The 11,206-nt window shown below is 46.8% G+C and overlaps 1 protein-coding gene across 1 annotated transcript; it reads right to left on the reverse strand.

Moving 5' to 3' along the window:
* Positions 1–5,745: 5,745 nt before the first annotated feature.
* LOC311362867 (protein FAM180A-like) lies at positions 5,746–9,675 on the reverse strand. The gene is made up of 3 exons (XM_084482753.1): positions 9,552–9,675; positions 6,744–6,841; positions 5,746–6,136 (listed from the first exon to the last, which is right to left on the reverse strand). Exons 1-3 carry the CDS (start codon positions 9,616–9,618, stop codon positions 5,810–5,812), a joined length of 492 nt encoding a protein of 163 aa, XP_084338879.1. The 5' UTR covers positions 9,619–9,675; the 3' UTR covers positions 5,746–5,809.
* Between the last annotated feature and the right edge of the window lie 1,531 nt (positions 9,676–11,206).

Genomic DNA, 11,206 nt, shown 5'->3' on the forward strand with positions numbered 1-11,206 from the left:
ATACTGTACAGAGGGTCGAGGGTTTGGGTCATACTGTTTAGAGGGAGGTGGGGAGGTGTAGGTGTAGAGGTGGGGTCATACTGTGTAGAGGGAGGTGGGTGTAGAGGTGGGGTCATACTGTACGCATTTTCAGACCTCTTTATCTCTTACCCTTCAGGGAGTTCTCTCTCGTCTCTTTGAGGGTTCGTCTTTAGTCAGCAGACACCTTCAACCAAAGAGACCTGCAGTGATCTGATTCGCTAGTAGCTTTCATTGAATTGAAAAACGACGTAACAGCTGGCTACATGAAGCAGAACCCTTTCTAATTGTAGATGAGACAATCACATTTTTTTCAATCACACATTTGCCAATTCAGCCAACAACAACATTTCGTCATGTTACAGCGAGGATAAATGGCTCTGCGGTGAATATTCACCACAGGGGGTCCTTTAACTGTGGCAGCTGGGGGCTAACAACCTCAGTTCACCACATCAAGAGGGCCCGTGATGAAATAAAAGACTAAAGAACACCAGGAGGCTAAACAAGCACACAGCTAGCTAGCTAGATAGCTATACAGCTAGCTAGCCCTTTAACTCGATAAAACCGTTCAACCCTGCAGTTATTACTGATGTTTTGTTGGACGAAGCCTTCCCCTCCCTGGGATTCTCTCACCTGCAGCCGGTCTGAACCTCATCAGTACTGCCGCATACCAATGCTCCCACGGGAAGCCCCTTAAAACAGAACAGCCTTGAGAGGAAAGGAAGAGAGATACAGAGAGAGAGATACAGAGAGAGTGAGATACAGAGGGAGAGAGAGAGAGAGAGAGAGAGATAGATACAGAGGAAGAGAGAGATAATGCTGAGGCCTCACTGACACCTGACAACCGTTTCTCCTTAGATCTCAGAGAGAGACCCAACAAATCGATTAGATGGGAGAAATTATTAAAACTCAAACTGAATAAAACTTTAAACTTCCCATGCTGTGCTCTTCTGTCTCTATCCACCATTAAACATAAGAACCACTATAGTTCTACCATTATAGGGGTGTTGAGGAGATTGCCCAGGTCTTTACTAAGGCGAGGAAACGTTTATGAAGCACATCTCACGAGGAACAGTAAAAGTTCAATAACCTACACACTCAAACATGACTCTTTGAGGAGAATTAAGACTTTTACCTCAATGATTTGGCCTTTCAAATGGTTGTATCCTGAACAAAAGAAATGTCAACAACTTCCGGACGGTTATAAAACGTTTGATGTGATGTCATCAAAAAGTGTAGCCCGCCGATGACATCACAGGTGGGAGTGGCCCGGGTCATGAGTCTCTGTCAACATGCTGTCAACACGGACAGTAGTCTAGTCTATACCAGTAAACCAGAGAGAAGCACATGACAGTAATCTAGTCAAATCTAGTCTAGACCAGTTAACACCACATGACAGTAATCTAGTCTAGACCAGTAAACCTGAGAGCACCACATGACAGTAATCTAGTCTAGACCAGTAAACACCACATGACCGAAAGCTAGTCTAATCTAGTCTTGACCAGTAAACACCACATGACAGTAATCTAGTCTAGACCGTATAGATGAGGTCTGACTTTGGTCTGATTTTAGAAATGATTTTCAGATAATACTTTTATTACCAGAGTTCATATCATAAATAATCTTAAATGAATCCATCACATATGTCCTATTCTTTACAGATGGACCCAATGCTAGATGACGTCATTCCACCCAGAAGAACCTGAAGCCACGAGACGAGATATTTTTCATTTCTTAATGTCTTTAACGGGCAGAGCGTGCTGCTGCACATTGGTGAATATTTAAAATGTTTGCTTATTTCTGTCCTCTCCTCCTCCGTCCTGAATGCAGAAACTGAGTCACATTAAAATATGTCTGACATCTGCAGAGGATTCAGCTGAACTGAAACAGGCCGCTAGGTCTGGAAAGGCTTTGATCAAAATCCTTTTTGGCCATCGTAGAAAAACAACTGCTCCCCACATTAACTAGTCTGTCCCCAATTAACTGCTTAAGCCATAAAATGTGACTGGTTTGTCCCCAATCAACAGCCATTGGTTCAGCCATTAAATGGGACAGTGTGTTCCAATACAGCCACACATGATTCGGTATATGTTTCACTAAAAACAGAACACACATAAAAGTGCAGATTATTAGTCCCAGAGAAGGAAATCAAAGGCTAAATTGTGGTTTGCATTCAGCCATGAACATATTTGCAATATTAAAAGATTATGGCCACAGGAAGAATATCTGTAACAATCATTTAGCCCTCAGTCTTTGTATGTGAACTCTGCCATCTAGTGGACCAACAATACTAAACAACATCTAAACCAATATAGTGGACCTACAGCTCAGAGAGCTACGATTAATTTAAATCTGAGATAATCATTAACAGGCGAGAGAACCCCCCAAGCAAACAAAACATCAATAATAACGGCCAGTGGTCAACGGTTTATAGACTTACATGGCTAGATGCTAGTATCACACAGCTAGTTAGGTTAGATCTTTTAGTCTTCACCTGCTCTTTAAAAAGAGACATTAGAAGACTGATGGACAGGCCAAGTGGATGACCTGCAACTCTCTGCCCGCTACAAATACCCCCACATCATGGTTACAAACACAAACACACACAAAAGTAAATTGTTACACTCTTGAGCTGAGAGGTTAACCACACACAGCTAGTGTTGTACTAATCTTAGGTAATACCCTCCACTGCCACATGGGGGAGCTGTGACCAAACATAACTCCACAGTCACAATTCAGAACCTTATCGAGCTAGCCAATCAAATGTGTAATGTATTTCATGCTGTGTAGTGGCATTTAATCACACACTTTCCCAACAATTTACTATATATTGAGTCAATCTTATATGGCACACAAGTTTTCAACCATTAAAATGTAGAAAGATAGAATCTTGTGTACACCTTCCAGTAACACCACATAGCTGTGTGTGTGTGTGTGTGTGTGTGTGTGTGTGTGTGTGTGTGTGTGTGTGTGTGTGTGTGTGTGTGTGTGTGTGTGTGTGTGTGTGTGCGTGCGGGTGTGCGTGTCCTTCTCATGTGTCCTCTCTGTCAGACAACAGGATATGTAACACCTGACCAGGTGCTGGGAGATAATAATCAAAACCCAGGGAGGTTGGTAATGACAGCTTTAATGTTGATCTTGTGGGCAGCGGTAGAGTGGTTGCCGATGACGATAGTGCTTCAAACCCAATCTCCCTGAGCTCTCTCAGCCCGCGGGTGACGTGCTTATGCACTCTGAGGGGATTCAGTGTTCTGCTCACAGCTTGAGATGCTCTGCTCTACTTTACGGTTCGGTCTGTGATTCTCTACATCTGCCGATCTTTGACGACGTGAAGACGATTTGTGTCGTACAAATCGACGTATTTGCAAACCCCACCGTCTAATCTATCTTGTAAGTCGAAAGACTCACAAGAGACGTGATCAACGGGCCTAGCTCAACTGACTCTGCACGCAATTGGCTGCTTGCCATCGCTTCCCTGATGACATTGTGTTACACCAGCCAATACCGGTAGCGCGCCAGGGGGAGAAGCCAGCTCGGTGATTGGCTCCCGCAAAAATGTATCAGAAGCAGAAAGAAATGTATTGCGCTTCTCCAGACCCTTCTGCATGGCAAAATCAAATCGCCGGCAGAACGGGCTGGGGGTACCCAGTCTATGTCTAGTCTAGAGCACACCTGTACTCATCTGTGTTCAGATGTCCACATACCTGGTGATATGTGGACCCAAAAGGCTGTGATCCAGAAGAAGACCCCCTCCTTCACACACCTTCACACACCTTCACACAACTTCTCAGGCTGTCCCAGCAGGCCAGAGGCCCCTGGATCCATCAGACCTCCCAGTGGATCCATCAGACCTCCCAGTGGATCCGTCAGACCTCCCAGTGGATCCATGAGACCTCCCAGTGGATCCGTCAGACCTCCCAGTGGATCCATGAGACCTCCCAGTGGATCCATGAGACCTCCCAGTGGATCCATCAGACCTGTTCTGCTCTGTGAACTGAGACGGCCAAAGTGAGAAAGCTTTGAGTTCAGTCTGCTTCAATTCCTCACCCCGACCCACAGACCCACGGACAGACCCACAGACTCAGGGACAGGCCCACAGACTCAGGGACAGGCCCACAGACTCAGGGACAGGCCCACAGACTCAGGGACAGGCCCACAGACCCAGGGTTAGACCCAGGGACAGGCAACACAGACGGAGGGACAGACCCACAGACAGAGGGACAGACCCAGGGACAGACCCGCAGACCCTCGAAATGATCAGTAAAGGATCAGATCCTCCTCTTTAGTTGTTCCAGTCGATCGACTTTCAACCACAAAATTCCTCACATATCACTGCATTATCGCAGTATCTATCAACCACGCTAGATGTGGAATGTCCTTTATATATATATATATATATATATATATATATATACGTATATATATATATATATATATATGAATATATTTTACTGACGATGTCCAGAACTACACTGAACCCCGAAGCACCTTTCAGTGTAAGAGATTTCCGGTGCATTCGTTTTCAGCTATATCAGTTAAGAGCCTTTCCACAGTTCTCACAGGCATGTCTTGAATCCCTGAGGTGATCGTGTCTTTATTTGGTTATTCCTCAAACATAACCTCTGGACTACTGAGGAGAGCCTCCTTTTATAAATTCTCCATCAGAGAAAGGCTTCCCGTGTTTAGCAATGCACTGCGCGTCTTCCTAGCTGCCTTCCGTAGCTCGGTATTTAACGGCTCATAGGGTTGTAAACCCAGTGCTTTGCTTCTCATACCGGGCTGATGCCTTCTTCATTGATTCAACACTATCCGCCTCCTCTTCGAAATTCTTCTCATGTCTTCTTTTCAAAAGGACGTCACACACAGTTCAACAGACAAACAATTTGTGAGCAAAATACACACACAGCTCGCTCCTTTCATGAAATAAATCGGATTTGTTTGTCCAAGACGGCTGAAACAGGCGACTATAAGACGACTGCCGGAGTGTGTGTGGTGGCTGGTTGAAGCAGCCTCACCAGGCCCGGGTCAGACTGACTCTGGGGCTGGTTGAAGCAGCCTCACCAGGCCCGGGTCAGACTGACTCTGGGGCTGGGTGAGGCCTCACAACTGTCCTTACCCTCAGGGAGAGATCTCCTGCCCGGCAACATGGAGCACCAGTCATGTATCATGTCTGCAACTGTGCAATAAACCGGATTTCCAACACCAGCCCACTGCGTCTTGTCTGGAGAATCCCAGTTAAAGTCAGCTAGGTAGTGTGTAGCGGGCCGACGCTACAACAACCTACTTTCTTTAGCTACTGCCATTATCAACTTAGATGTAATAAAACATCAAAGAAAGCTAGCTAGCTAGCTTGCCTGCTGAACAGAGGAATGGGTGAGGATGATGAAGGGGTGAGGGTGATGAAGGGGTGTAGGTGATGAATAATAATAATATTACGATTGTTCTTCGAGTGGGCTTTGATTAGGGTCACGCACATTGTAATGATCAGGAATGGCGTCAAATATCAAGTTAAAAAATATTATGATTTGTATTGAACAGAAATATATTTAGAAAAAATACATAATTAGATATTGATTAATATTTGTATCTATGACAGTCACAATAAAAAAAGGAAACTGTACTGTACTTGTCAGGTTATAGTCGTCAAAATGTTCGCGAGTGATTTAAAGATATAAAGATTTAAAGATATAACTGATTCAAGGATTTGTATGTGTGTCCGTGAGTACGGTCACGTTTAAAATACTCTCAAGTCCTTCAGGAGTCCAGCGGTTTGGGGAGGAGGTCGTCGGCCTCACGTGAGGTCCTGTTGAATCGCCCTGAAGAGCTGCAGCAGGGCGTCTGCCCAGACCTCCCTCTGGTGCGGGGCGCTGACGTCGGCCAGCACCTGCAGGGCGTACACCATGGTCAGCACCGTCCGCTCGAAGTCCGGCGCGCTGAGGGGGGCGCGCCGCCGGGCCAGCGACGCCGTCAGCCGCCGCACCTCCGACAGCCTCTTGGGCAGGACGTCCTCACAGACCACCTCCAGCCTCCGCAGGCTCCTCAGCGAGGCCAGCTCCTCGTCCGGGATGAGGAGGGAGCGCCCGGCCCCGCCCGCGATCTGCAGGCCGCCCAGCAGCGCCTGGGCTCAGGAGAGGGTCCAACGGGTCAAGGGCAGGAGGGTCGAAGGTCAAGGGACATGTTTAAGGACTCAACTACAAGGTCACTGGAAATTTCCCGTTGTTAGCAAAACTAGTTCTACACACCCATATAATTCACCTAGTTAGGGTTAATTTAAGGGTTAGTTATTTTTGACTAGCATGTTTCATTTCTGCCGTTGGACTATGCTGCAATCAAATCTCTAAGGATTAAATCCAAATGTTCTGAGTGTGTTTTAACATCGTCCTGCATTTAGTTTTTTTCGGGGAAAAATTGGCAGCAAATAACTGAAGATTAGCTCAGATTTCCAGTTCTGGTCGTCACTGTAACTTCAAGCTAACACAACACCAATATAGCATTCCTGCTCGTTATGAAGAGGGTTTCATTCAGGGTCCTTCTTGACAGCTTTAACATTTGAAGACAAGACACCTCAAGGGTTTGATTGTGGACGTGTGCTAGCTACATTCAAGGAAAAAGATTTGGCCTTTAAAGCTTAAAAAAAATCGCGAAATAAACAGCAGCAAAGAAAATGCAATACTATGCAAACCATTGTTACAGCATTAGGGGATAGCACACTGGGGATTACTGACCTCAAAGAGCAGGTTCACCTCCGTCATAGAGCTCTGGAAGGTGGGGTTCACCAGCGAATGCGTTCTGCGCCTTATCCTGTAGGCGGACGGATACAGAGCTAAACGGAGGGAGAAAGAGGATTGAGATCAGAGCATGTTCCTCTAACCCTTTATCCTGTAGGCGGACGGAAAGAGCGCTAAATGGAGAAGAAAGGGGATCAGAGCATGTTCCTCCAGCCCGCTGAGCGTGACACCTCTCCCTGTGTGTTCAGGCTGAGGCGAGGCATGCATCAACACAGACGCTGCCTGCAATAATACCCAGTCGGATTTGAGACGGGTGTTTGAACGGGCAGTTTGGGTTCACCGTCTCTACCAGCGAGCTACAAAGGAAATGACTGGGAGGTCTAGGTCGTGGCGAGCCAAAAAATGTATTGATTTGTTTTATCGGGCGAATGAGAAGGGATTCAGAGTCATGCTGGTATCTGGTTATGGTTGAGGTTGTGAAGTTTACTGGTGTTATACTCATCTTGAGTTTGCTTGAAACGTACAATGATTGAAATATCCATCAGATGCATTTAAGATGACTTGGTGAGGTTGAACGACGCGGTAGACTGCAGGCAGACAGAGGCTGTCCAGACCCCTACCGTTGGTAAGGCAGGCGACTTTAAACTATCACTTCACTGCCAACAGAAAAATCTGTTCGCAAAAAAAAAGAGACAATGTGCTCGGTTCCAGCAGCGACTTTAAAATGAAATCTCTACGACTCCTGGGGTCTGTGGTGATATCTGGCCGGCCTCCAGAGTGATCCGTCTCCACGTTGGTCCACCGCCCAGGCATTACCTCTACTGCCAGCGTGTCATTTATTAAACTCTTTAAGACGACTTTAAAGGCCTGATGGGTGGGGAGGTTGGAAGGTATAGGCCGCAGTACATTAACTTCTACTGATCTTGTGAAGCTTGTTTTGAAGCCCTCCCACTCTCTCTCCACATCTCTGATGCGTTTCCTTTGTCAGTTGAATGTGTAGAATTCTTACAAAGCAATGAGATAGGAATTTAATTAGCGATGTTTGTGTCATTTTTTCATTAGAAAGATGATGAATGCACATGGCAAGGGCATGTGTTAATTAGTCCTCATCAACATCCCTATCATCCTCGCAGTTAAAAATGGTTGCTATAATAACTATAACCCCCACATAACTAATAATTATCTTTCCATGATGGGCTATCATTATTCCATTGCCCGCCTCTTTATTTAGCTCGATTTTGAACTACATCAACCAAATGCCATCCTACTCTTATGATCACTATATGGTTTTAATTCAATTTCAGATTGCTTCTCCAAACCCAGATGTCAGGTTGGAAGGCCTTGGCTTCATAAAGTCCTCTCCCCACTTCCTCCCTCATCCCCTCCTCAACCAATCGGTGTTCAGGATGCTATGTCATTACCGCGGCGGTGGGGGACGTGTAATCTCTTGCTAAGCGCTAGCGACGATCTCGGGGGAACAACTACCATCCATTCATTAGTGGCTCTAAATGGCTTCTCTGGGCCGGAGGGAGAAGAGGAGAATGGCTGCTCTGGTTACCCTCGGGAGGGGGGGGGGAAGAGAGAGTGAATGAGAGAGCGAGAGTGAGAGCAAGAGTAAGAGCGAGAGAGAGAGAGAGGAAGGCCTCGTCACAGCCTATAGTGGAGTAGCCTGCAGGCTACAGAGGCGTAAGCTGCAGGCTACCAGGACTTTGTTTATCTTTGCAATAATTTCAATAACTTATAATTGTTTCAAACTCAATAACGAGTTTACAGTTAGCTGATTGGACCTACTTGCATTAACCCTACATTTAGCACGACAAACCTTTGACCATGTCCCACTAGGCAGGGTTGGGGTAAGGTGAGGCTATGATACTTAGAATCTCTGCAACGGCAAACTGAGTGAGTGTTGAGTGAGTGTGTGTGGTCTGAGCCAAAGCTAAGTTAACAGACTGATGAAGATGAAGAAGCTCACAGGCCAAAACACAAACTGATGAGGGGGGAACTGAAGACGTCAATAAGCCGGTAGAACCAATGAACCGATCAACTCAGGTTGAGCAACTATAACGATCGGTAAAGCCTGGCAATAACAGTAGAGATTTGTGACTGGTTTCAATCGGCCACCATTTCCATCCAAATACCTTCAATTCCTTTCTTCCCACTTCCTGAATTCCAGAAGAGGGACTCTTTGTCAAGAAGAAATTCCAGAGAAGATAAATCAGTGACTGAATCCCATTAAAGTGGTTAAAGTTCTATATACTGCAGTATAGGAGCGTCTACAAAGTTTGTATCCCAATAGTATTGTACTTCTACAAAACAATGATACAGCCTTCACCAAGCCCGCTTACAATTATTATTTGATTTACTATCTACTATCTACTTATTTAGTTCATTGATTAGTTATTTGGCAAATGCTTCTAACCAAAGTTACTTACAGTGAATACAGAGCAGGGGTTAGACAGTGGATACAGAGATAGGTCATTAAGGAGCAGGTAGGGGTTAGACAGTACAGAGACAGGTCATTAAGGAGCAGGTAGGGGTTAGACAGTACAGAGACAGGTCATTAAGGAGCAGGTAGGGGTTAGACAGTACAGAGACAGGTCATTAAGGAGCAGGTAGGCGTTAGACAGTGAATACAGAGACAGGTCATTAAGGAGCAGGTAGGGGTTAGTTTCCTAAATTGGATCGGAGCGGGACGCCATTTAGATAAAGGGCGGTTGATTAAAGAAATTATGATTAATAAAAAAACATCCATGAAAAACTGACTACCATATAACAATTAGAATGAATTGTTGAACGGAGGCCTACCTGTCCTCTGGGAGGCTGTATGCTGGGCGGAGAGCAGGACGATGACCGCCACCAACCTCCACTCCATCCTGGACTTCAGTCTGTCGCTCGCTCACCGGCCATCTCACTCCTCTCTCTACTTCTTCTCCTCGCTAACTCTCTTTTTGTCTCTCTCCCTTGTCTCTCTCTCCCCCTGTCCCTACCTCTCTCCCTCTCCCTCTCGGTGACTCTCTTGCCCACAGTTCAATCTGATGCTTTAAGTGGCAGACAGACAGACTGTCACATCGCCAAAACACACTGAAGAGTCAAATGAGATGCAGCATATGAGACATTCTCTCCCTCTCCCTCTCGCCTTTCTGAAATCTGTCTCTTGTTATTCTCTCTCTCTTAGTCTTTCCTTCTCTTTTCCTCCCTCCCTCCCTGTGTCTCCTTCTCCCCTCCCGCCCTCCCTGTCTCCTTCTCCCTCTCTCCCTCCCTCTGTCTCTCCCTCCCTCCCTCTGTCTCCTTCTCCCCCTCCCTCCCTCCCTCTCTTTGTCTCCTTCTCTCCCCCCTCCCTCCCTCCCTATATCTCCTTCTCCTCCTCCCTCCCTCTCTCTCTCCCTCCTTCCCTCCCTCCCTCCCTCTGTATGCGTGTCTGAGGAACTCTGATCTGATCTCCCCGACGGGAATGTACAACCAAACAGGCCAAGGTGGAGGAGGATGGGGAGGGTTGAGGAAGGTGGAGGAGGGCGGTGCACAAGGAACAACAACATTCGGTAGCTGAGGGGTTGGATGATAAGAACATTCCTCCTCCACCGCAGCTCCATTCTTCATGCTCCCCTTAACCATCACCACCACCACCACCCTACAACCACACCGCCCAACACCACGTGTGTGTATGTTTGATTGTGTGTGTCTGCATTTGTGTATGCACGTGTCTGTATTTGTGTTGACACATTTGTGTATGCATGACTGTGAGCTGACCTGTGCTACAGCCAGGCTACGCATCTGTGTGTGTGTGTGTGTCTTTGCACACTATGCATCTGTGTGTGTGTGTGTGTTTTTCTTTGCACACTATGCATCCGTGTGTGTGTGTGTGTGTGTGTCTGTCTGTTTGTGCACTACAGCCAGGCTGATCTGAACCCTCATCTGGCAGACATCAGCTGGCGGGGCCTGCACTGCTGGCTGCTGTAATACGGACCGGAGCCCCGTCTCTCCCTCTCACTCCCTCTCTCTCTCTCTTTCCGTCTCCCTCGCTCTCTCTCTCTCTGTCTCTCTCTCTCGCTCTCTTTTTCCTGGCTGACAGCGTTGATTGAACAGCTTCCTGCCCGGCCTCAGCCCAGCTGTACTCAGATTGATGGCATCACGACGCCACAATCAAACACGTCCAAATGGATCAGGCGATTAGGGGAAGTACAGGCTTTCTAATGCGCTCCTGCAGCTCGTTACCAGCTCGTTAAGGTCTCTCGCTCCACACCCGGACCTACAAACACATCTCGCCATCGGGCGCTTTGCTCCGTCACGCTGAGCGGTGGCATGCTGCCAACCATCATCTCCATCAGGGGAAAGTGTTCCCTCTGTCTCCTTCTCTTTTTCTCTCTCCCTGGACTATGGTAACCAGTGATCTCTCATTGTGCAGGGGTCTCTCTCTCTCTTTCTCTCTCTAACTGACAGGGGAACAAACCAACGACATCTCC

The sequence above is a fragment of the Micromesistius poutassou genome (assembly GCF_964030765.1).
Source record: "Micromesistius poutassou genome assembly, chromosome: 18".
NCBI classification, from domain to species: domain Eukaryota; kingdom Metazoa; phylum Chordata; class Actinopteri; order Gadiformes; family Gadidae; genus Micromesistius; species Micromesistius poutassou.

Coding starts and splice junctions, on each gene's coding strand:
- LOC311362867 (XM_084482753.1), bottom strand. CDS start 9,618: ATGGAGTGGAGGTTGGTGGCGGTCATCGTCCTGCTCTCCGCCCAGCAT. Junction 6,842..9,551: donor TACAGCCTCCCAGAGGACAG/GTAGGCCTCCGT, acceptor CCCTCCGTTTAG/CTCTGTATCCGTCCGCCTAC. Junction 6,137..6,743: donor AGGTGAACCTGCTCTTTGAG/GTCAGTAATCCC, acceptor TCCTGAGCCCAG/GCGCTGCTGGGCGGCCTGCA.